Source organism: Bufo gargarizans, chromosome 4 (genome assembly GCF_014858855.1).
Source record: "Bufo gargarizans isolate SCDJY-AF-19 chromosome 4, ASM1485885v1, whole genome shotgun sequence".
Taxonomy (NCBI): Eukaryota; Metazoa; Chordata; class Amphibia; order Anura; family Bufonidae; genus Bufo; species Bufo gargarizans.
In genome coordinates, this window is record NC_058083.1 from 62,493,867 (window position 1) to 62,521,560 (window position 27,694).

General features: G+C 47.2%; 2 protein-coding genes across 3 annotated transcripts in view; both read right to left on the reverse strand.

Moving 5' to 3' along the window:
* The window catches only part of LOC122935208 (zinc finger protein 397-like), a 1,371,324-nt gene that overhangs the window by 768,057 nt on the left and 575,573 nt on the right, over positions 1-27,694 (reverse strand). The window lies entirely within an intron of this gene.
* Positions 1,238-27,570, reverse strand: LOC122933872 (oocyte zinc finger protein XlCOF8.4-like). 2 transcript variants are annotated; one of them, XM_044288959.1, is made up of 3 exons: positions 27,520-27,570; positions 27,313-27,436; positions 1,238-2,975 (listed from the first exon to the last, which is right to left on the reverse strand). In XM_044288959.1, the coding sequence occupies exons 1-3, from the start codon at positions 27,541-27,543 to the stop codon at positions 2,062-2,064; spliced, it is 1,062 nt and encodes a 353-aa protein (XP_044144894.1). In that variant the 5' UTR covers positions 27,544-27,570; the 3' UTR covers positions 1,238-2,061. The 2 variants fall into 2 exon arrangements, with proteins under 2 accessions (XP_044144894.1, XP_044144893.1); XM_044288958.1 differs by having other exon boundaries at positions 27,298-27,436.

Consider the following 27,694-nt stretch of genomic DNA (forward strand, 5'->3'; position numbering starts at 1 on the left):
TCTCCCTACATTATCTGTTCCTTCCTAAGCGCAGCTCTCCCTGACTCGCAATGAGCCGATAATAGTATGTGCCATATAGTCATCTTATATACACATTGGTCAACAGTAACAAGAAAATGACCAATCCCTTTAACACTGTCAACTAATGTAATGATAAAGCCAAACTGACGGCCAGCAAACACGGCGTACCAGACACATGTTGCGCAAATCGTCACACTCTGAACACCCTTGAGGGCTGGGATACTCTTCACCCGCCTCCAGCAGGAAGAGGGACTTTGGCAGAGCCCTTCCCAGGTGTCAGTAGCAGGGTGTCTGGGCCGTTGGGCAAAACCCTAAAGTATAATACCGTGAATCTATGCAATGGACAATAGGGAAACACGAGAATGGTCAGTAAACGTAAGCCAGGGCACAAGAACCAGAAGACAACCAAAACCAAAGTCAGAGTCAATAACCAGAGAAACCACTCACCAGATAGCTTCAGATCCAGAACCAGAGTCAGAGTCAACCACCAGAGAAACCACTCACCAGATAGCTTCAGATCCAGAACCAGAGTCAACCACCAGAGAAACCACTCACCAGATAGCTTCAGATCCAGAACTAGAGTCAGAGTCAACCACCAGAGAAACCACTCAGATAGCTTCAGATCCAGAACCAGGGAAGCAATTTAATAATCAACAGTGAGTGAGGGGAAAGACCAGGTTTAAATATCCCTCCACAGATCACCTGACACCGCTGAGGTCACACCCAATCTCCACCCTCAGACCAGGGAAGCACAGGTGAGCGCTGAGAGTGTGCAGAGGAAGGAACCTCCCACCACATGTCCAAGTCAGGAGACATGACTACAGAGGTTCCCTGGCAACAGCTGACGCTAGGGTTTCCAGCGTCCCAGGTCCCCTAACCAGCGTCAGCACTGGGAATGACGGTGTCCAGTCTCCCCGCAGCACCAATATCCGGAACGGATCCCACAGACTGACGCGCACACAAAGTGTGAACCTTTTTACTAGCTCCGCCCTCTGGGGGTGACACCCCACTCCTTTTGACAAATGGATAGAACATGAGAGAGAAAAGGTTGTGAATACCTACTAATGGGGAGATTTGCATGTGAATGGGACCTTACTACTTTTTGTGAATGGGAACTTATAATAAACTCTTTCTGAAGGCCGTTTATGACAAAGGGGCAGCACCAGGTATGCGCGACACAGAAAAAAGCTGCAGATTTGGGAATTTATTTGTTTAACAAATGATTTTAAATTCTATTTATTATAGTTTTTATCGTATTTCCATCACCTTTATCATTATATACAGTATGAATGAAGATCAAATATCAATATGTCCACATGTTACATAAAAGTCCCCATGGGGAGTCCTTCCTCCTTCACTATGTCCCTCTGGAGTCTCCTGCAGTGTGGGTGGAGGTATGAATACAGTAAGAGCAGCAAAGTCCATGGGGACTTCATCTTCTCTGCTCCTCTTTTCTTCCATGGATCCCAGATTCAGGTAAATATAATCTGAGTGTTTGGCAAATCCAGGCTTATTTCACCCAAAAATAAACCCTCTTATTGGTGGTTTAAAGGGGTTGTCTCACTTTTAGGAAATGGTATTTACCACGTAGACAAAAGTTTTTACAAGGCACTTACTAATGTATTGTGATTGTCCACATTGCCTCCTTAGCTATCTTAATTCAATTTTTCATTGCATTACACACCAGACACATTCAGGGATGGCCACTACTGCAATCTGGCACAGTATAGGAAAAACCTTCGGCCTCTCTGGTGGCTGGTACGGTGCATAGGCACACATGCGCAGCAGCTTCCAGCCGCCTTGTATCTCTGCTGCAGCACAGCAGTGGCCGTAACCTCAGGAAATGAGAGAAAAGGAGGCAAGATGGACAATCAAAAAACATTAGTAAGAGCCTTGTATTCACTTTGCCTACATGATGAATGCAATTTCATGAAGTGAGACAACCCCTTTAATGTCTAGTTCTACATCTGCTTTTGCAGACACTACACACAGGAATTTATTTTATTGTCTGATGAGTTTTTATTTTTCACATATAGAAGATCAGGAAGGTTTCTGTCCTCTGTGACTTCTCTGATGATCCCTGAGCCTGGTATTACGAATAAAAGATTTCCCACATTCAGAACATGAATACGGCTTCTCTCCTGTGTGATATCTCTGGTGTACAACAAGATTTGATTTATAACTAAAGGATTTGTCACATACTGAACATGGAAATGGCTTCTCTCCTGTGTGGACTGCCTGGTGTATAACAAGGCTTGATTTACATATAAAAGATTTGCCACATTCAGAACATGAATATGGCTTCTCTCCTGTGTGGGTTCTATCGTGTTGAATAAGATGTGATTTCTCCATAAAACATTTTCCACATACTGAACATGAATACGGCCTCACTCCCGTGTGAACTCTCTGATGTTCCCTCAGTTTGGCTTTCCTAACAAAACATTTCCCACATTCTGAACATGGAAATGGCTTCTCTCCTGTGTGACGTTTCTGATGTTTGACAAGATCTGATTTATTTGTAAAACATTTCCCACATTCTGAACATGGAAATGGCTTCTCTCCTGTGTGAATTCTCTCATGTATAATAAGACCTGATTTATTTGTACAACATTTACCGCAGTGTGAACAGGGAAATCTCTTCAGTTCTGCCTGAGTTTCCTTACATGTTCCAAAATGTGATTGTGGTGTACTTGTGGTAACAATTTGTGATTGGTTAGGAGAAGGTTCTTTATGATTAGGGGTATTAGATGATAGGTCTGGACTTGTGGAAACAATCTGTGATTGATCAGGAGAAGATTCTCCATGACTACTTGGTTTACGTGCCAGATCTGTAATGAGATGTCCTGGATATACAAGCACGGCAATTAGGTTTTTTCTTGAAGAGTCTGGCATGAGAGCTCCATTTTGTACTTGTGGTAACTTGGTGGTTCCCTCAGAGTTCTTGTTGGGATTTCCTGTTAGGATTAAAAATAGATAGTGAGTTTTTTTTAAATCACAAAATTATGACATTCCTATTAGGCCTGAAACAGACATGCAGTTTTGGAGCCAAATTAAGAAGTGGATCCAGCAGGTAAGAGAAGTCCTTCTTGCGGGGGGAGTGGCTAGCAGCCGGCATGGACGGTCGCACCTAATCTGAGCTCCAGCTCCCAACAATAATCCTGAGCCATCCTGAGTGCCACTGCAGCCGTTCAACCTAATCCAGAGGCATACGGTTGATTGATCCTTTACAGCAACTGGAGATGGGACCCAGCAAAGCCCAGGCTGCTGCTGACAGGCTGAAAGAGTTTGCGCGCCAAGAAAATCATAATGGCGCCGCGGCAGCCGGCTCACCACGCACGCAGCATACCCGCGGCCAGGCGGCACAACAAGCGGCTGCTGAGGAACCGGAGGCGGCTGATCTCTCCCTGAAGGAGGCTCATGAGCAGCTGATGTCGGCGATACTAGCCTGCCAAACATCCCTCACCACCAAGATAGAGGAGGTACGTGTGGATGTCGGCCTCCTCAGGCACGATGTGCAGCAACTCAGAGAAAGAGTGCCGGGGACAGAGGAGAGGATCTCTGAGCTGGAGGACCTCACTCGCCCCATACCTGCTAAACTACAGGCCCTGGAAGGTTCCGTCTCCTTATGGCAGCAGAAATGCGATGATTTGGAGAACAGGGCCAGGAGAAATAACGTGCGCATCCTGGGCCTACCTGAAAGAACAGAGGGACGCGATCCTGCAGCTTTCCTGGAGGCCTGGTTTAGGTCGACTTTTCCTGAGGCGTCTTTCTCTATGGCGTATGCAGTGGAGCGAGCCCATAGAGTCCCGGCCCGACCGCCACCTCCAGGGGCACCGCCCAGGCCGCTCCTAGCCCGCATGTTAAACTGGAAAGACCGCGACATAATCCTCACCCAAGCAAGAAAGATGCAGACCGTCATGCATGAAAACGCCAAGGTGTCCTTGTTCCCTGATTTCTCCGCCGAGCTTCAGAAGAAACGGGCGACTTTTGTGGCCGTCAAAAAGAGACTCAGGGACATGAACTTACCGTATTCCATGGCCTATCCCGCCAGGCTGAGAGTGGTGGATGGAGAGAGATCTCATTTCTTCACGGATCCCAGAGAAGCGGATGAGTGGGCCGCAAGAAAATCGCGGAGACTACCGCCACCTCCTTGAAATATATTAATGAGTCAGCAATCCAGCTTTCATTCTTGTCCGGACCCTGGCGGCTGATCCGCGTTGTTGGCGATACCAGCGCGGCGTTTTCACTTGCACCGGACGCCTGTTTGATGCTCTGTACTTGGCGTGAGTTTTGCCGTTTATAATGTACACAGAAGGTTTGCTGCAGGCACGACTTGTATCGTGCTAAGGGAGCTGGTCGGATACCGGCATATTCTTTTTACATCTAGTAATATGCTGGTCCCTGACTACGTAGCCACTGAGGCATTCTTGCCTGATTTTTGGCATTGCGCTATATGTCTTAATGTTAATTCACAGCATAATTGGTTCAGATTTCAATGTTTGTATTATGTTTTGGCACTGTATGGTATAATGTTGCATGCAGACAGCGGCGTATGTGTACTGGGAAGGATGGGGGGTGCAGAAGCTGGAGAATCCGGAGAGAGAATGGCCTTACGCATAGATCACTGATATTGGTCCAATGGCTGCCATAGTGTTAATGTCATGGAATGTGAGGGGATTGGGGGATCCGGGTAAAAGAATATCTGTCTTTGCTCATGTCCGTAGATATAACCCGCACATACTTAGCTTGCAGGAGACCCATCTCACAGCCGAAACTGCGGGGAGGTTACAGAAACCATGGGTCCAGTGGTCTGGCCACTCGTTTGGTACTTCTCACTCTAAGGGAGTGTCGCTAGTAATTAACCGCTCCATTAGATGGGAACCACATGCAGTTGAGACTGACACGGACGGCAGGTATATATTTGTGCATGCACATGTGAATAATGTCCCGTTTGTGATTCTGAACATTTACTGTCCCCCTCCTGCAAATATGTCAGTCCTTCAAACCGCAGCCACTTTTGCAGCCCAATATCCGCATGCTAGGTTGCTGTGCGTAGGGGATTTGAACATGATAATGAACCCACGGACAGACCGGTTCCATGCTAATCCTGCACCCCCGACTCCTAGTCCGCCCAGCTTACTAGCGGCCTGGATCGGGGAGATGGGATGGTTGGACTTATGGAGGGAAAAACACCCGGACTCCATTGAGTGCTCCTGTTTTACTCCCTCTTCAGGAGCAATGTCTAGAATTGACTACATGTTTGGTTCCCCTGAAATATACCTGGAGCTGGCAGATATCACGCATGGCCCTCAGAGTGTTTCGGATCATGCGCCATTGATAGCAAGGTTCAATTACACACAGGGATGTAGCTCCAATGCTAGGACGAGAATACACCCATTTTGGCTTACCCTGCTGAAAGAACAGGATAGGATCCCTGACCAATTACAAATGTTTCTCGAGGTGAAGGACGCAGACACTAACCCCCTGCTGTTGTGGGATACGCTGAAGGCTTATCTTAGAGGGTGTCTTAAGTCATCCATCTCTTTTATTAAGAGGGACACCAGGAAGAAAGAGGACTCTCTCAATGCATGTGTTAGGGAGGCTGAGGCGAGGTTTGCGTTAGACCCATCTGACGCAAATCGACAGGATTGGATGCAGAAAGGCAGGATGTATTTGGTTCACCTGCAGGAAAAAAAGCAATCGTAAAGTGTTCTTTTACAAACAACAGGCTTTTGAGGTAGGAGATAAGGCAGGGCGAGTACTGGCGCATATTGTCCATAAGAATTCCTCAGCTCCGCTAGTTCTGAGGATACGCACCCTGGACCGTGAGATTAGGGATTCTGTGCCAGATATTTTATCATGCTTCGCTGATTTTTATCAGAGCTTATATCTCACCAGGGTGGAATACTCGGAATTAGACCTTGAGCACTATCTGAATGAAGTGGAGCACCCGAGTTTATCACTGGCAGACAGCAACAGGTTAGAGGAAGATATAACTGTAGAAGAGATTCAGGAGGCTATTAGCCATCTGGCGAATGGGAAAGCCCCTGGCCCGGACGGCCTACCCTTAGAAATATACTCCAAATATGCAGATAAACTAGTACCTCAACTTAACGCGATGTTTCAGGAGGCCTGGCGACTGGGCAGATTGCCAGACTCCCTTTACGAAGCAACCATAGTGGTACTCCTGAAGCCGGATAAGGACCCTTTAGATTGTGCATCCTATCGGCCGATTTCTTTGTTAAACCTAGATTACAAGATTCTGACAAAGATCTTCGCCAATAGGTTGAACAAGATAATTACTAGTATTATAGACAGTGATCAAACAGGGTTTATGCCTGGACGCTCGACCTCTGGTAATATTCGTAGGACTCAAGTTATAGCCCAAATTGGTACCCACCATGACAGACATTGGGCCCTGGCCTCACTAGATACGGCTAAAGCCTTTGACTCACTGGAGTGGCCGTTTTTGATGAGAGTCATGGGAAGGTTCGGCTTTGGGCCTAGGTTCCTGCAGTGGATCCGGATACTATATAGAAGCCCTAGAGCCAACATCCTAGTGAATGGTACGACTTTAGCTTACTTTAACTTGCAGAGAGGCACGAGGCAGGGGTGTCCCCTCTCCGCCCTCTTGTTTGCCCATTGCCATTGAACACCTGGCCATTCGGATTCGTCAAGATCCAATATATTCTGGAGTTGGTATGGGCGGGAGGGAAGACAGAGTAGGCCTATATGCTGATGACCTCATACTATTCCTCGATAGACTGGACATCTCTCTACCACGGGCGATCACTATTATAGAATTGTTTGGGAAGTTTTCCGGGCTGCTCATCAATTGGTCCAAGTCAGCACTAATGCAACTATGGAACTCTGACTGGCCCGATGTCTGTCATAACCTTAAGATAGTGGACCATTTTAAATATTTGGGGGTTTATATTACTAGAGAGCCGAGGGAGGCCTACACTAAAAATATTGCCCAGTTAGAATCTGTCTTTTCGGGTAAATTCAAAATTTGGAGAACACTTCCTATATCTATCATGGGAAGAATCAATTTGATAAAGATGATCCTTTTACCTAAAAGGCTATACCTACTGGAACATGCTTGTACTCCAATACCTCGGAGCTTCTTTGATCGTCTTCACTCATTAATGGGTCAGTTCATTTGGGGCAGGGCTAGACATAAACTCGCCTTAAACACTTTGCAGCGCTCTAAATTACAGGGTGGTGCAGCGCTACCAGACTTCCATTTATACTTTCTTGCAGGCCAGCTGAGATTTTTGGCTAACTGGGTGGATGGGAGGCCTCTACTGAACATGGAATATTACTTGCAACAATATTTGGAACAGTCGAATCTATGGCCAGTGCTGGAAGGAGCTGAGTCTGTATCTGGGAAACTGCTACAGATCCATAGGTTGGCACATCAGGTCTGGAGGGATGCCAAATTGCGTCAATACCAGGATTGGCCAGATGATGATATCCCCTTGTGGGATAATCCGTTACTCCCGCACTTGCAGTCTATAGAGGGCACTCACACTTGGTTATCTGTAGGTATAACTGCGCTGCGAGACTTGTATACGGATGGCATTCTCTATTCCTTCTCCCAAATTCAGGAGAAATTTGGTTTGGAGCGTACTCAATTCTTTAGATATCTGCAGATCAGACATGCCTTACAAGACCAATTTAGGGACCGGAACAGGGTCATTTCCTCCTATCCTTTGATCGGAGTCATAAAATCGCAGGGACCAAAGGGCATAATCTCAGCTTTGTATACTTACCTGCTGGGTTTACGGATGGCGTCACAGCCCATACTGGCTGAGACTAGATGGAAAGGGAACATTCCCCATGGTCGGATGCACTGGAGGCGGTGATTCATGTGTCCCCCTCGGTTAATAATAGGCTCATCCTATTGTTTATGCTGCACCGTAGTTACTTGACTCCTACCAGGCTGCATAAGATGGGGAGGATGTCCCAGCCCGACTGCCTTAGATGTGCTCACAATAATGCCGACTTCTGGCATATGATGTGGGAATGCGGCCATATCAGATCATACTGGCGTGATGTGCTTGCAATTTTATCATCCCTAGGAATGGGCCCTATACCTCTATGTCCCAAGGTTTGTCTGCTGGGTATTTTGGATAATGATGGGTGGACTCACTATAATAAAATACTCCTGAGCGAATCCCTTTTTATGGCCCGCAAAGTGATTGCCATCAAGTGGATGGCAGAGGAATACCCTACAGTAGGCATATGGAAGAAACTAGTAAACCAGGTCATACCTTTTGAAAAAGTACTTTATGTGTAATAGAAAATGTCCTGAGAAATTTCAAAAAGTGTGGGGTTTGTGCAGTGGCGGATTATAATTGGGGCGTTTGGGTCGGCAGCCCCGGGCCCAGGGTGAGTGAAGGGCCCATCGCCAATTTGCCATCCTAAACGCCCCATTTTGCGCCACCACCAGACTCCAACTTACTAAAATATATCTGCAGTAGCGATGCACAGCCAGCGCTGCCTGCTGCAGTGTAGACAGAAACAGCCGGCCGGCTTGCTTGATCCCGCCCCTGTCAGCGCCGAAGGCTGTAAAAATGAAGCAGGACGGATTCGCTGGAAGACAGAGTGCTGATGAGAGGAGGGGGGCACGTGACTCAGTCAGTCACTTACTGTAGCTCCGCCTCCTCCGTCACAGAAGGCACGCTGCAGTGCTTTATTCCCACCACCGATGTTCCCGCCCCCAGTCTTCTCAGTGCCACCACTGTCTGAGAGAAAGCAGCAAGGAGGACCTGCTTCGTCGGAGTTAACTTCTAGCATTCCAGTGGGCAGGCGCAGCAGCAGCCAAAGCTAGTACATTTTAATGAATGGTAATGACCTGGGCAGCAGGGCAGTGGGACTGTGGGCTGCCTGTGTCTGTGAGTGAGAGGCAGAGCAGCAGTGGCCATTTTAGTCAGATTACAGGCTACAGCCACTCTGCAGCTTTGGCTCTGCCTCTAATCTGACTGAAATGGCTGCTGCTGTCTGGCCTCTGCTCTGCCTCTTTTTTCACCACAGGTTCCACTGCCCATCACAAAGTGTGTTTGACTATAAAAATTATGGATTATTACACCAAGTGTTTGATATTAAAATAGTGGATTACAATTGATCTTTCTCTTTACAGGTGCCTAGCCCAGCACACCAAGTTTTTGACCATCAAAATGATGAATTATTAATCCCTGTATGATACAGGGATTAATAATCCACCATTTTGATGTTCAAACACGTGGTGTGCTGGTCTGGGCACGTGTGAGGAGAATAATCAATAGTAATCCACCATTTTGATGTTCAAACACTTGGTGTGCTGGTCTGGGCACGTGTGAGGAGAAGGATCAATAGGAATCCACCATTTTGATGTTCAAACACTTGGTGTGCTGGTCTGGGCACGTGTGAGGAGAATGATCAATAGTAATCCACCATTTTGATGTTCAAACACTTGGTGTGCTGGTCTGGGCACGTGTGAGGAGAAGGATCAATAGGAATCCACCATTTTGATGTTCAAACACTTGGTGTGCTGGTCTGGGCACGTGTGAGGAGAAGGATCAATAGGAATCCACCATTTTGATGTTCAAACACTTGGTGTGCTGGTCTGGGCACGTGTGAGGAGAATGATCAATAGTAATCCACCATTTTGATGTTCAAACACTTGGTGTGCTGGTCTGGGCACGTGTGAGGAGAAGGATCAATAGGAATCCACCATTTTGATGTTCAAACACTTGGTGTGCTGGGCTGGGCACTAGGGATGAGCGAACTTCTGTTTTCAAGTTTGGCGTATAAAGTTTGGGTTATCTAAGAATTCCGTTATGGATATTCCGCTACCACGGACCCTAAGTTATGGTTCCTGTTTGCAGAATCCATAACGGAATTCTTAGATAACCCATACCTTATATACCGAGCTTGAAAACAGAAGTTCGCTCAACACTACTGGGCACCTGTGAGGAGAGAGAAAGAGCAGTGGCACAGAGACATTGGCCAGCAGTCACCATTTCAGTCAGAACCGAGCCAAAGCTCCAGAGTGGTTCCTCCTCAAATATAGTGATTACTAACCCACCATCATGTTATATTTATATTACAGATCTGCTTATTCCACTATCATTACCTCCTGTGAAATCCAGCATCTCACAGGAGCAAAGAACACAAGAGCAGGCGGTCCTACAAGACAACGGCAGGCAGTCCTACAAGAGGATCACAAGCCATTCATTTCGACGGTAAGAAGCTGTGTCTATGCAAACTGTTTGGTAGGCAGGTCGCTGGTGAGAAATTCCCTTTAAAGGGGTTGGCCACTTTCTGGTAATTGTTGACCAATGTGTTTCTGAAATGATATGACACTTACTAATAGTCCTTGGTGAAATTCTGCACCATTTTCTATATTTCATAAGGTATGCGCCCGTTTACAAAGTCTCTTGTGCTGTCCACACAGAGATCCTGTCCATAAGATGGCCGCTGATGGAGGGTCATGTGACCAGGCAAATCACCTTGATGTGATGTCTCCTCTATTCAAAGACACTGCACCTGCCATCTGTACTTGTTCTGTTTGGATTTTAGTACAGGTGCAGTGTGTTTGAATGGATGAGCCATCAAATGGAGGTGATTTCCCTGGTCACAGGACCATCAGCTGCTATTTTATGGACAGGATCTCTATGGAAATAAGGAAGCATACTTGATAAAATATAGAAAATGGTGCAGAATTTCAACAAGGACTATATTAGTAAGTGCTATATAATGATCTCACAAACACATTGATCAACAGTAGCCAGAAAGTGTCCAACCCCTTTAAGAATTTTAGCATGCAGCTAGAATATGTTATATTTATTCTACAGATATCATTATCGCCTCCGAAATACGTCTCACAGAAGCCTACAAGACAAGACGAGGGCAGGCAGTCCTACAAGAGAATCACAAGCTATTCATTTCAAAGGTGAGAAGTTAAATATATTTATATATGGAGCATATGTAAATCAGAAAACCAAATCCAGAGCCTTTGTTAAAATCAGCCCTTTAAAAACCATTTAAAGAAGCACTCCGTACTATTTTTTTTGGCCTATATAGTGCAGAATAATCCATTATATAAAAAAAAATAATAACCTGCCACCAGATAGTAAAGTTCAAATCTGCTGTATGAAGGATTGATATAAAATATCAACAGATATGGAATAAAACTTTGCTTTCTTCAACTCGTCCTCAACTGTAAACATAACTTTTATATAGCAAAAGGAGCTTTACACGTTTTTTGGTTAAATATTCATCCAAACTTGTAACTTATACATGTATAACCCTCTGCTTTTTCTATACTTAAGCGGTTTTCACTTCAGCTAATGGCATTTATCTCGTAGACGATGTTAACATGAGCCACTTACTAATGTATAGTGATTATCCATATTGTCTCCTTTCCTGGCTTGATTCATTTTCCCATCACATTATACACTGCTAGTTTCCATAGGTACGACCACCCTATAATCCAGCAGCGGTGGTCGTGCTTGCACACTATAGGAGAAAGTTCCAGACTCACTGGTGGCCGAGACCACATGAGTGCACAATCTTTCCTATAGCGTGCTAGCATTACCACTACTGATGGATTTGATGGATTGCAGGGTGGTCATAATAAGCATGAAAATGAGCAGTGTTATAATGTGATGTAAAAATGCATCCAGCAAAGGAGGCAATATGGACAATCACAATACATTAGTAAGTGCCTTGTATTAACTTTCTCTACATGATAAATGCCACTTACTGAAGTGAGACAAAGCCTTATACTGGGGTCTCATTATACACAAGGCACATTTACTTGCGCCAATCTTAGAGGCAGTTACTGGGTGGAGAGTGCACATATGATTTTGTAATATTTTTGGTAATATTTTTGGATTCTAGATTGTTCATTTTTTTAACATGATTATGGGGGATGTTATAAATGTATTTGGTCTGTAAGAGTGTATGTCCTCTGACACTATTGTATACAGTATGGAACTATTGTACATTTTCCAAACTGGTTGTACAGAAAACTGACTTGGTTGTCCCGAGCAACCAATCAGATCCCACCTTTCATTTTTCAGATCTCATTTGGGAAATGAAAGATGGAATCTGATTGTTTGCTATAAGTAACCAAGTCACTTTTCCTTTTAATTTAGTTTGGATAAATCTTTCCCTGTAATAAAAAAAAAAAAAAAACAACATTTAATATATTATTTGAAGGACCATTTACCATTGTTATAAAAACTTCAATAAAGGTTCGACGTTTGCAAATAATTTCATGTTGTGTAGTTATCTTTAAATATTTACTATAAATATGGGGCAGAACACCGAATTGGGGGGGGGGGGGTCATTGATAAATAGAGAAAAGGGGCCCAAGTTTGGGAAACAGCCCCGGGCCTATGAGGCACTTAATCCGCCCCTGGGTTTGTGGTGTGATTCTAACCTGACTACCTCGCCTGGTTCTGCAGTCTCTGTGGGTTCTTGAAATGTTATGCTAGTGAATGTTACGCGCTCCTCCTGAGTATCGAGAATGTATGCAAGTCTTGTATAGCGAGTTTAGTGCAAATAATTCCGGTATACTGTATTTTATTGTACTTATGTCAGAAATAATTGATGTACTTGTCACTGTATACTGCATGCAAAATACTTTGTATGCATATGTCTGTACCATGTAAGTGCCTTGTTACTCTTTTTCAATAAAACGAGTAAAAAAAAAAAAAAAAAAAAGAAGTCCTTCTTGAGTCTGGATACAAGCTGAGATATGGGCTATCATCTTCCAAACTAGAGTTAGTGGTGAATAGTGTAAGGGCTGCTGTGTCCACAAACCAGCAGTATAATGCATGAAGGGGACTCCTCTTGGAGTCCTCTCCATAATGTGCATGAGCTCAGGAGTCCTCTCCATAATGTGCATGAGCTCGGGAGTCCTCTCCATAATGTGCATGAGCTCGGGAGTCCTCTCCATAATGTGCATGAGCTCGGGAGTCCTCTCCATAATGTGCATGAGCTCGGGAGTCCTCTCCATAATGTGCATGAGCTCGGGAGTCCTCTCCATAATGTGCATGAGCTCGGGAGTCCTCTCCATAATGTGCATGAGCTCGGGAGTCCTCTCCATAATGTGCATGAGCTCGGGAGTCCTCTCCATAATGTGCATGAGCTCGGGAGTCCTCTCCATAATGTGCATGAGCTCGGGAGTCCTCTCCATAATGTGCATGAGCTCGGGAGTCCTCTCCATAATGTGCATGAGCTCGGGAGTCCTCTCCATAATGTGCATGAGCTCGGGAGTCCTCTCCATAATGTGCATGAGCTCGGGAGTCCTCTCCATAATGTGCATGAGCTCAGGAGTCCTCTCCATAATGTGCATGAGCTCAGGAGTCCTCTCCATAATGTGCATGAGCTCAGGAGTCCTCTCCATAATGTGCATGAGCTCAGGAGTCCTCTCCATAATGTGCATGAGCTCAGGAGTCCTCTCCATAATGTGCATGAGCTCAGGAGTCCTCTCCATAATGTGCATGAGCTCAGGAGTCCTCTCCATAATGTGCATGAGCTCAGGAGTCCTCTCCATAATGTGCATGAGCTCAGGAGTCCTCTCCATAATGTGCATGAGCTCAGGAGTCCTCTCCATAATGTGCATGAGCTCAGGAGTCCTCTCCATAATGTGCATGAGCTCAGGAGTCCTCTCCATAATGTGCATGAGCTCAGGAGTCCTCTCCATAATGTGCATGAGCTCAGGAGTCCTCTCCATAATGTGCATGAGCTCAGGAGATTTTACTGCTGGTTTGTAGGAGCACAGCATCGGATGCAAGTGAGTATAAAGATAAAAATTACATTACTGGCCTCAGCACCACTTACACTATACACCGCTTCATCTAGTTTGGGGGCGTTTTGGAGCGGACAGATCCCCTTTAAATGTATAACTCCTAAAAAAGTGTTTATGGCCTTTTTTAATAATCTATATTTTTCATACATTTTTACCATACACAGGAATAATTCCTAAATATTGTAAGTAATTATTAACCCCATCCTTTATCCCTCCACACTTTTCATCCCTTTTACCACGGGAAGTACGCCTAACAATTATTACTCAGATTCAGGTCACGTTCCGGAGTATCTTTATATAACAAGTGTTTATGACGTTTTAGTAAATTAGAGAAAAGGTTTATTAGATAACCGGCATAAAGTGAAAGTACGATTCTCACAGCTAGACAAAGTTACCCTTTTGGGACAGTACGACCCAATATTTTTAATAAAGATTAATTGGAAAAATTATTTTTAGCCCAAAATGAGCAAAATAAAGCTGGGATCCTTCCCTAGTTTACGTAAAAGATGGCACCTGTGAAGGACTTTGATGCAATTGCCTATATGCTTCAGTTTAATTCTCTCCCTGCTATTTTAAGGTCTATATTGTTTGGTTCCAAATGTCAAGAATGAATGTATTCGTGTACCGAACAGGGAGGCTGAAATTATGTTTGTATGTGGGATGGAAAGTACTTTTCTGAAAGTGTTAAAAGTTGTAAATGTTCTGGCCAGCAGACAATTGAGCTGTGTGTATTCTGAAAGTGTTAAAAGTTGTAAATGTTCTGGCCAGCAGACAATTGAGCCGTGTGTATTGTTACCTCTCCATTATCTAGCCGGGCCCAGAGGAGGAGTTTTATGCTGCATAAATTGTGAGTTCTGTGCGCCAGTAAAGTTAGTCTCGTGTTTCCAGCATTAAGTTGACTCATGTGTGGATTACTCGGCGATTCCAGGGATATTCCTACTCGTGGAATATTGGGTGACTTTCTTTCATGGGAAGAAGGGAATGCTTGACGGGGATATTTTCTACTACCGTCACAACTGGTTGGCAGCAGCGGGATTTTCCCTTCTACTTTCCTTTACACCAGGATTCCAAGCAGACACTGGGAACAGTGAATGGAAGGCTGGTACACCCTGCTTAAAAGAAATACACTGAAAGAACTACTGGAAGTCCGTGGAAGGATTGCTAGCAACAAAACCAAGCGGGTCATTATAGCAGAATTAATGGAGCTAGACCAGGAGAACTTGGTTGCAGCAACGCCAGCAGTACAAGAGATGGGGACACCAGTGATTCAGGAGGAGGAATCACCAGCCAACAAGGCAATGAGAGAGAAGCTAGCATGGTTCGGTCCGAACCCAACGGCGGATGTGGTGCTGAAAGTGATGAACCTGTTAGCGGAGGAGGCTAAACAAATAAGAGACGCAGAGCTACAGTTAAAACTGGCAGCAGTCCAACAAGCAGCCGCACATTCTCCAAACAGTGAGTACAGTACAGCAGACACAAGGAAGATTCCGTTTAGCGCTTTTAAAGCTTTTGATGAAAAAGACAGTGAAATTGATAATTACCTGGCAGATTTTGAGCGACAATGTAACCTGCACCGAATAGATAGAGGAGAGTGGGTCGCAATATTGTCAGGCAAACTGTCAGGCAAAGCTTCTGATGCTTTCCGGACCGTGCCAGAGCAGGAGATCCATAGCTACGCCAGGGTTAAAGAAGTGCTCCTGGCTCGTTATGCAGTAACCCCGGAGTCCTACCGACAAAAGTTCAGGGACTCACGCAAAACCACGAAAGACTCTTACGTGGAATGGGCATGCCAGTTATCCCTGTCGGCCTCTAACTGGGTCAACAGCAGCCAGGCCACCACCGCAGAGGACATTTTGCAACTAATGCTCCTGGAACAATTTTACGAGCACATCCAGACGGATGTCAAAGACTGGGTGAGAGATCGCCGGCCCATGACTCTACCAGAGGCCGCTAAGTTGGCGGATGAATATGCGGATACTCGCAAGACGAACCCGGTCACACCACGGGTACAACCTCCACGACCAACGGTGCCCTCATACCCACCCGCCGCTAGATACCAACCTCCTAACAGACCGGTGACATCTAGCCCTCGCTATCCACGCCAGGAGGGCAATGAACAACGCTGCTTCCGGTGCAAACAGCTGGGTCACTACAAGCAGAATTGCCCCATGGACAACAACACCAGGTCAAATTGGTCTCGACCTGGGTACCGCCCCCCAGCAGCAGCCCATTGTGTAGACTCGGCTTGGGATCCCCAGGAACTGGGTCAGGAAGAACCATTGGGCACCCTTTACGAAGCCCTCATGGTACAATCTGTTATTACGGACAACAGGAAACACCATTGTCAGCTGGTCATGGTTAATGGAAAAACCGCCCGGGGATTAAGAGACAGTGGGGCAACCATCACGTTGGTACAAAGACACCTTATTAAGGCATCAGAGAAACCGGGGAAATCAATTGCTGTGAGAGTGGCAGGGGGGGCAGTATACCGTATCCCTACTGCACAGGTACACCTAGACTGGGGGGCGGGAGCTGGCATTGTTCATGTGGGCGTCATGAAAGACTTACCTTCTGAAGTCATCTTGGGCAACGACATTGGCCCCCTGACTTCGGCGTTCGCCTCTACCCCCGCTCAGGAGGCCCACGCAGTAACCACCAGAGCACAAAGTCGCGCTGCCGAGAGCCATCCACTTCCTACTGAGACCCAGGTAAGCCAACCCAACCTACCCTTGACTGTAGAACCCCTACCCTGGGACACCCCAGAGGACTTTGGGCGGGAGGTGACCGGAGACCCTTCCCTCAGAAAGTATCGAGAGAAAGCCAGGAGGGGCCAAGGGGGATTAGAGAAGGAGCAATTTATCTGGGAGAACGGCCGCTTGTACAGGCTCACCGAGACCCGGGGTAATGCACCAGGGCCTAAGCAAAAACGCCAGCTGGTAGTTCCCCGGAAATACCGGCAGGAGTTATTGAGGATTGGGCACGACGTACCCTTGGCAGGCCATTTGGGAATACGCAAGACAGGGTATCGGGTAACTCAGAACTTTTTCTGGCCTGGGGTATCTGACGACGTCAGGGCGTATTGTCAAACGTGCGAGGTATGCCAACGTATAGGTAAAAAGGGAGACCACCCAAAGGCTAAACTAGTTTCCATGCCCATTATTGAAGAACCGTTCACAAGGGTAGCCGTGGACATTATAGGGCCCCTGGCCCAACCTAGCCGTTCCGGCAAGCGGTATATACTCACCATAGTAGACTACGCCACCCGTTACCCCGAAGCGGTAGCTCTCTCTAACATACAGGCTGAGACCGTAGCAGAGGCCCTAGTTAAAGTATTTTCCCGAGTAGGCTTTCCCAAGGAGGTTCTGTCCGACCAAGGTACCCAATTCACGGCCGAGGTAACCCAGCAGATATGGAAAACCTGTGGAGTTAAATCCCTGACTAGCTCCCCATACCATCCCCAGACTAACGGCCTGTGCGAGCGCTTCAACGGAACGCTAAAGCAAATGTTGAAGTCGTTCACGGGGGCATACAAGGATTGGGAGCGATTCCTGCCACACCTTCTCTTTGCCTACCGAGAGGTGCCGCAGGAATCGACCGGATTCTCACCCTTCGAACTTCTCTATGGGAGGCGGGTGAGGGGGCCCTTAGATCTCATCAAGGATCACTGGGAGGGGCAGACAGAGATTGAGGGGACCCCGGTTGTACCTTATGTCCTGGAGCTGAGGGACCGCATGGAGGAATTAGCCCAGACAGTGCGAGAGAACCTCCGGGCGGCCCAGCAGCGCCAGAAGGTATGGTATGACCGACGGGCTAGGCAGCGGAGCTTTCAGATAGGCCAAAAGGTCATGGTATTAAGACCGGTCCGAACAGACAAGCTCCAGGCCGCCTGGCAGGGCCCCTATAAAGTTATAGGACAGATATGCGACACGACCTACACGATAGCCAGCTGCGAGGATGAAGATGTGAAACGAACCTTTCACATCAACATGCTCAAGGCCTATCAGGAACGGGCAGAGGAGGTAGCCGCTATCTGTGCACCAGCAGGAGAAGACACAGAGACCCTACCCCTTCCCGACCTATTGGGCAGTAACGACGGGATGACCCAGATAAAGAAAGTCCAGCTAGGTGAACAGCTGGAGCCGCAAGAGCGGGCTCAAGCTGTCCGCTTACTAGAAACAAAACAGGCCACATTCTCTCAGGAGCCTGGATACACACTCCTAGCCATACACAAGGTAGAGACTCCAGGACAGGCACCCCTGAGACAGCCCCCTTACCGTATCCCCGAAGCAGTCCTGGAAGGGATGCGGAAGGAAATAGATGAGATGCTTCGGCTAGGCGTAATTGAGCCCTCAGAAAGTCCTTGGGCCTCGCCGGTAGTCTTAGTGCCAAAGAAGGATGGGACAACCCGCTTCTGTGTAGATTACCGGCGCCTCAACGACAAGACAGTTACGGACGCCTATCCGATGCCACGGATGGACGAGCTGCTTGACCGTATCTCTGCAGGGAAGTATCTGACCACAATAGACCTATGCAAGGGATATTGGCAGATTCCCCTAGCAGAAGATGCCATACCCAAGTCGGCCTTCATCACCCCGTTCGGCCTATACCAATTCCGGGTTATGCCGTTCGGGATGAAGAACGCCCCGGCCACCTTCCAACGGATGGTGGATCAGTTACTTGGGGGTCTCCAGAGCTTTGCATGCGCTTACCTGGATGACATCGCCATCCATAGCGATACTTGGGAGGCGCACCTAGAGCACATAGGGGTAGTATTAGATAGGATCAGGGGGGCCGGGCTGACCCTGAAACCCGACAAATGTCACTTGGGTATGGCGGAGGTACAATATTTGGGCCACCGAGTAGGATGTGGTAAGCAACGGCCGGAGCCGGCTAAGATCGAGGCTGTTGCCAATTGGCCCACTCCCCACACCAAGACACAAGTCATGGCTTTCTTAGGCACAGCCGGCTATTACAGACGCTTTGTACCCGACTATAGCGCCCTGGCCAAACCCCTGACCGACTTGACCAAAAAGAAGCTACCCCGACAAGTCCTGTGGTCCCCGGAATGCGAGGTGGCTTTCCAAGCACTAAAGACTGCTCTGGTTAATGCTCCGGTGTTGGTTACCCCAGATCCTAACAAAAGATTTATTGTCCACACAGACGCTTCAATGTTTGGACTGGGGGCAGTACTGAGCCAGATCGGGGAGGATGGAGGTGAGCACCCGGTGGCATACCTGAGTCGGAAGCTGTTGCCAAGGGAAGTCAGCTATGCCACCATTGAAAAAGAGTGTTTGGCCTTGGTGTGGGCACTCAAAAAGCTCACACCTTACCTTTATGGCCGGGCGTTCACTCTCATCACCGATCACAACCCCTTGGTGTGGCTTAACCGGGTTTCAGGGGACAACGCCCGTTTGCTACGCTGGAGCTTGGCCTTACAGCCCTATGACTTTACGATTCATTATCGCCCAGGCAAGCAAAACGGGAATGCCGATGGATTGTCACGCCAAACGGATTTAACCTCGGACTAAAAGCTCTGAACCCGTCAACCCTACTGGACCAGGAAAGGTCCAACCGAGTTGCCGGAGCAGGGAGAAAAAGGGGGGCCATTGTGAAGGACTTTGATGCAATTGCCTATATGCTTCAGTTTAATTCTCTCCCTGCTATTTTAAGGTCTATATTGTTTGGTTCCAAATGTCAAGAATGAATGTATTCGTGTACCGAACAGGGAGGCTGAAATTATGTTTGTATGTGGGATGGAAAGTACTTTTCTGAAAGTGTTAAAAGTTGTAAATGTTCTGGCCAGCAGACAATTGAGCTGTGTGTATTCTGAAAGTGTTAAAAGTTGTAAATGTTCTGGCCAGCAGACAATTGAGCCGTGTGTATTGTTAAAACTCAATTATCTAGCCGGGCCCAGAGGAGGAGTTTTATGCTGCATAAATTGTGAGTTCTGTGCGCCAGTAAAGTTAGTCTCGTGTTTCCAGCATTAAGTTGACTCATGTGTGGATTACTCGGCGATTCCAGGGATATTCCTACTCGTGGAATATTGGGTGACTTTCTTTCATGGGAAGAAGGGAATGCTTGACGGGGATATTTTCTACTACCGTCACAGCACCTATGGAAGGATGTGAAGGAGACATTAAATACACTGATAAAAAGAAGGAGATGTTGGGATGAAGCTTTCTCCGTGTGACTGTAATGATGATAAAAGAAAGTGATTTAAAAGAAGTGTAATCTGTACAATCAAAAAGAGGCTCTAGGACTCTGTCGGCAGGGCCGGCCTTTGGGGTGTGCGGGCTGTGCGGCCGCACAGGGCGCCGGGCGGCCGACACAGCCCTCCGAACTCTAAGTGAAGTCAGTCTACTTCATGTGCCCCAACTAAAATGCAGACCCCCCCCACCCAAGTGAGCCGCCGACGGGCACAGGGAGATGAGCGCTTCCATTGCGCTCATCTCCTTAGTAATCTGCCTGTGCCAGGTGCAGGGGAGGGAGAGGCGCGTCCCTTCCCCTTGCTCTGATAGGCTGCAGGCACTAGGCTGGCAGCCTATCAGAGGCCGGCGCAGGCGGCGCGATAACGTCATCGCGCCGCCTGAGCCATACAGCGTGGGACACAGGCCAGAAGAGGCTGCATCGCATCGCTGACACTGAGGTAAGTATAAGTGTTATTATTATTATTTTTTACAATAGTGATACGGGGGGACGACTTACTTAATAATGGCACATGATGGGGGGGACGACTTACTTAATGGGGGGTCTTATTGCTGGCACGTAATGGGGGGTCTTATTGCTGGCACGTAATGGGGGGTCTTATTGCTGGCACGTAATGGGGGGTCTTATTGCTGGCACGTAATGGGGGGTCTTATTGCTGGCACGTAATGGGGGGTCTTATTGCTGGCACGTAATGGGGGGTCTTATTGCTGGCACGTAATGGGGGGTCTTATTACTGGCACGTAATGGGGGGTCTTATTACTGGCACGTAATGGGGGGTCTTATACTGGCACGTAATGGGGGGTCTTATTACTGGCACGTAATGGGGGGTCTTATTACTGGCACGTAATGGGGGGTCTTATTACTGGCACGTAATGGGGGGTCTTATTACTGGCACGTAATGGGGGTCTTATTACTGGCACGTAATGGGGGTCTTATTACTGGCACGTAATGGGGGGTCTTATTACTGGCACGTAATGGGGGGTCTTATTACTGGCACGTAATGGGGGGTCTTATTACTGGCACGTAATGGGGGGTCTTATTACTGGCACGTAATGGGGGTCTTATTACTGGCACGTAATGGGGGGTCTTATTACTGGCACGTAATGGGGGGCTTATTACTGGCACGTAATGGGGGGTCTTATTACTGGCACGTAATGGGGGTCTTATTACTGGCACGTAATGGGGGGTCTTATTAATGGCACGTAATGGGGGTCTTATTACTGGCACGTAATGGGGGTCTTATTACTGGCACGTAATGGGGGTCTTATTACTGGCACGTAATAGGGGGTCTTATTACTGGCACGTAATGGGGGGCTTATTACTGGCACGTAATGGGGGGCTTATTACTGGCACATTATTGGTGGGCACTATAGGGGCATCTACTGAGGCAACACAAAGAAGGGGTGTTTTATATGGGGGCTCTGTACAGTAGCATTTTATACTGGGACACATTATGGTGGGTACAATGGGGAAGGGGGGAGAGGAGTACTATGGAGTCATCTACGGGGGCACTAAGAAGGGGTAATTTATACTTGCAAATTATGGGGACACTGAGGGCATCTACTAGAGCATTTTATACTGGTACATTATGGGGGGCACTAGGAGGAAGAGGGAGAGGAGCACTATGGGGGCATTTACTGGGGGCACTATATAGGGGTATTTTATACTGGCACATTATGGGGGACATGAGCTCAACTGGGGGCATAAGGGGGTATTTTTTGCATTGTCACATTATAAGGAGAATTATTTCTACTGGGGGGCATAATGGTGGGCTTTATTACCCCCCAATGGTATGACCCCCTAGTAGCAGCACCGGCCTCTCCCTGCTCTGCTATCCCTCTGCCCCTTCTCCAAATCCTTATTATGAAATCTTTCTCATTAGGATAAAACACATCAGCTCCGCCGAGCCCCCGGCCAAGTGTGGAAGTGGCGTCCGAGATCCCCAAGGGCCAAGCCAAGTAACTGAGTGTTCATGTGAAATATGTTTGTTATACACATATAGCCTACACTATGCCTCACAATATACAGTATACCGCTACACTGTGCCACACAATATACAGTATACCTCTACACTGTGCCCCACAATATACAGTATACCGCTACACTGTGCCACACAATACACAGTATACCGCTACACTGTGCCACACAATATACAGTATACCGCTACACTGTGCCACACAATATACAGTATACCGCTACACTGTGCCACACAATATACAGTATACCGCTACACTGTGCCACACAATACACAGTATACCGCTACACTGTGCCACACAATATACAGTATACCTCTACACTGTGCCCCACAATATACAGTATACCTCTACACTGTGCCCCACAATATACAGTATACCTCTATATTGTGCCCCACAATATACAGTATACCGCTACACTGTGCCACACGATATACAGTATACCGCTACACTGTGCCACACAATATACAGTATACCTCTACACTGTGCCCCACAATATACAGTATACCGCTACACTGTGCAAAACAATATACAGTATACCTCTATATTGTGCCCCACAATATACAGTATACCTCTACACTGTGCCCCACAATATACAGTATACCGCTACACTGTGCCACACAATATACAGTATACCTCTACACTGTGCCACACAATATACAGTATACCTCTACACTGTGCCCCACAATATACAGTATACCTCTATATTGTGCCCCACAATATACAGTATACCGCTACACTGTGCCACACGATATACAGTATACCTCTACACTGTGCCCCACAATATACAGTATACCGCTACACTGTGCAAAACAATATACAGTATACCTCTATATTGTGCCCCACAATATACAGTATACCTCTACACTGTGCCCCACAATATACAGTATACAGCTACACTGTGCCACACAATATACAGTATACCTCTACACTGTGCCCCACAATATACAGTATACCGCTACACTGTGCCACACAATATACAGTATACCGCTACACTGTGCCCACAATATACAGTATACCTCTACACTGTGCCCCACAATATACAGTATACCTCTACACTGTGCCCCACAATATACAGTATACCTCTACACTGTGCCCCACAATATACAGTATACCTCTACACTGTGCCCCACAATATACAGTATACCTCTACACTGTGCCCCACAATATACAGTATACCTCTACACTGTGCCCCACAATATACAGTATACCTCTACACTGTGCCCCACAATATACAGTATACCTCTACACTGTGCCCCACAATATACAGTATACCGCTACACTGTGCCCCACAATATACAGTATACCTCTACACTGTGCCCCACAATATACAGTACACCGCTTCACTGTGCCCCACAATATACAGTATACCGCTACACTGTGCCACACAATATACAGTATACCTCTACACTGTGCCCCACAATATACAGTATACCTCTACACTGTGCCCCACAATATACAGTATACCTCTACACTGTGCCACACAATATACAGTATACCGCTACACTGTGCCCCACAAAATACAGTATACCTCTACACTGTGCCCCACAATATACAGTATACCTCTACACTGTGCCCCGCAATATACAGTATACCTCTACACTGTGCCCCGCAATATACAGTATACCGCTACACTGTGCTCCGCAATATACAGTATACCTCTACACCGTGCCCCGCAATATACAGTATACCTCTACACTGTGCCCCACAATATACAGTATACCGCTACACCGTGCCCCGCAATATACAGTATACCTCTACACTGTGCCACACAATATACAGTATACCTCTACACTGTGCCCCACAATATACAGTATACCTCTACACTGTGCTCCACAATATACAGTATACCTCTACACTGTGCCCCACAATATACAGTATACCTCTACACTGTGCCCCACAATATACAGTATACCGCTACACTGTGCCCCACAATATACAGTATACCTCTACACTGTGCCCCACAATATACAGTATACCTCTACACTGTGCCACACAATACACAGTATACCGCTACACTGTGCCCCGCAATATACAGTATACCTCTACACTGTGCCCCGCAATATACAGTATACCGCTACACTGTGCCCCGCAATATACAGTATACCGCTACACTGTGCCCCGCAATATACAGTATACCTCTACACTGTGCCCCGCAATATACAGTATACCTCTACTGTGCCCCACAATATACAGTATACCTCTACACTGTGCCCCACAATATACAGTATACCTCTACACTGTGCCCCACAATATACAGTATACCTCTACTGTGCCCCACAATATACAGTATACCTCTACTGTGCCCCACAATATACAGTATACCTCTACTGTGCCCCACAATATACAGTATACCTCTATACTGTGCCCCACAATATACAGTATACCTCTACACTGTGCCACACAATATACAGTATACCTCTACACTGTGCCACACAATATACAGTATACCTCTACACTGTGCCCCACAATATACAGTATACCTCTACACTGTGCCACACAATATACAGTATACCTCTACACTGTGCCACACAATATACAGTATACCTCTACACTGTGCCCCACAATATACAGTATACCTCTACACTGTGCCCCACAATATACAGTATACCTCTACACTGTGCCACACAATATACAGTATACCTCTACACTGTGCCACACAATGTACAGTATACCTCTACACTGTGCCACACAATATACAGTATACCTCTACACTGTGCCCCACAATATACAGTATACCGCTACACTGTGCCCCACAATATACAGTATACCGCTACACTGTGCCCCACAATATACAGTATACCTCTACACTGTGCCACACAATATACAGTATACCTCTACACTGTGGGTGTGACCACTGAAAGGGCGTGGTTACTGAGGGGCGTGGTCACTATGGGGCGCTGTAAAGCTTTCTCGCACAGGGCGCCTAAAGGCCTAAGGCCGGCCCTGTCTGTCGGTCTGACTCTAGTCTGGATACAAGATGAGATACTGGAATCTAGCCTGGATAATAGATGAGATACGGCCTCTAGCCTGGATAATAGATGAGATACGGCCTCTAACCTGGATACAGGGTGAGATACGGCCTCTAGCCTGAATACAAGATGAGATATGGCCTCTAGCCTGGAAACAAGGTGAGACACTGCCTCTAGCCTGGAAACAAGGTGAGATATGGCCTCTACTCTAGCCCGTATACAGGATGAGATACGGCCTCTAGCCTGGATACAAGATGGGATACGGCCTCTAGCCTGGATACAAGATGGGATACGGCCTCTAGCCTGGATACAAGATGGGATACGGCCTCTAGCCTGGATACAAGATGGGATACGGCCTCCAGCCTGGATACAAGATGGGATACGGCCTCTAGCCTGGATACAAGATGGGATACGGCCTCTAGCCTGGATACAAGATGGGATACGGCCTCTAGCCTGGATACAAGATGGGATACGGCCTCTAGCCTGGATACAAGATGGGATACGGCCTCTAGCCTGGATACAAGATGGGATACGGCCTCTAGCCTGGATACAAGATGGGATACGGCCTCTAGCCTGGATACAAGATGGGATACGGCCTCTAGCCTGGATACAAGATGGGATACGGCCTCTAGCCTGGATACAAGATGGGATACGGCCTCTAGCCTGGATACAAGATGGATACGGCCTCTAGCCTGGATACAAGATGGGATACGGCCTCTAGCCTGGATACAAGATGGGATACGGCCTCTAGCCTGGATACAAGATGGGATACGGCCTCTAGCCTGGATACAAGATGGGATACGGCCTCTAGCCTGGATACAAGATGGGATACGGCCTCTAGCCTGGATACAAGATGGGATACGGCCTCTAGCCTGGATACAAGATGGGATACGGCCTCTAGCCTGGATACAAGATGGGATACGGCCTCTAGCCTGGATACAAGATGGGATACGGCCTCTAGCCTGGATACAAGATGGGATACGGCCTCTAGCCTGGATACAAGATGGGATACGGCCTCTAGCCTGGATACAAGATGGGATACGGCCTCTAGCCTGGATACAAGATGGGATACGGCCTCTAGCCTGGATACAAGATGGGATACGGCCTCTAGCCTGGATACAAGATGGGATACGGCCTCTAGCCTGGATACAAGATGGGATACGGCCTCTAGCCTGGATACAAGATGGGATACGGCCTCTAGCCTGGATACAAGATGGGATACGGCCTCTAGCCTGGATACAAGATGGGATACGGCCTCTAGCCGTGATACAAGATGGGATACGGCCTCTAGCCTGGATACAAGATGGGATACGGCCTCTAGCCTGGATACAAGATGGGATACGGCCTCTAGCCTGGATACAAGATGGGATACGGCCTCTAGCCTGGATACAAGATGGGATACGGCCTCTAGCCTGGATACAAGATGGGATACGGCCTCTAGCCTGGATACAAGATGGGATACGGCCTCTAGCCTGGATACAAGATGGGATACGGCCTCTAGCCTGGATACAAGATGGGATACGGCCTCTAGCCTGGATACAAGATGAGATACAGCCTTGGTATGGCACATTTGTCCACAAATGTTACAGCTGGATCTGTAAGTCCTGCACACTCGTATGTTGCTGAAGTCGGCATCCCAGTTAGTCCCATAAATTCTTAACTGGTGATAAATCTGAAGCCCGGGCAGCCAACAAAGTGTTGTAATGTGGAGAAGACATTCCTAGGAAACCCTTGCTGTGTGCAGGGGAGAATTATCCTGATGAAAAATGACAGATGGAAGGCCTGCCACAAGAGGAACACATGTGCAGGCAGGATGTCCTTCACATATCACTGTTAGCGTCCTTGTATTACTACTAGGGGTGACCGAATGTCGTATGCGATGGCTCCCCCGATCACACCAGCTACCAGTTGGGGTAGTGTGTATTTCCACATCAAAGGCAGGATTAAATTGCCCACCATAAGGCCTCCATACTCAAACATGACCATCCTCAGATCACAAAGAGAACCTGGACTCATTGCTAAAGATGATACGGTTCCAGTCCATAGCATCCCAGGTCAACATCACTGCAAAAGGCGGCAAAGATTTGTACAAAGGTACAAAGACTGCACAGTACAAGCTATGACACCGGATGGGACAGGAGCAAGCAGAGATGGATGACAGTGAGCCTGCGCAGGACGAGTCCACAGAAAATGAAAAGCAGTCACTGAGGATGTGATTACAAAGCAGGGATCTGGATGAAAAGTAATTTATATGATGGAAACATTAAAGCACATCTAGTAAGGAAGCATAAAAAGCTTTAACACGGCCTCTTCTCACCTCGTCTCTTCTTACCTGGTGATGTCAGAGGCCGGGGAGCCTCCATCATGGCCTCCTTGTACAGATCCTTGTGTCCTTCTATATACTCCCACTCATCCATGGAGAAGTAGACAGCCACATCCTGACACCTTACAGGAACCTGACAACACAATGACACCGTCATCACCCAGACCCCTCCAGTGCTGTTACTGGAGAATTTCCCAGCATTCCCAGCAGTGTCACCTCTCCAGTCAGCAGCTCCATCATCTTGTGGGTGAGTTCTAGGATCTTCTGCTCATGTATCAGGGGGGGAGGCTCTGTGATGGGGGTCCTGCTCCACCCTCCTGATTCATGGATGATGGGAGTCCCCCCCGATGTCTTCTTCACTATGGTGTAATCCTGTCGATGGAGAGAGACA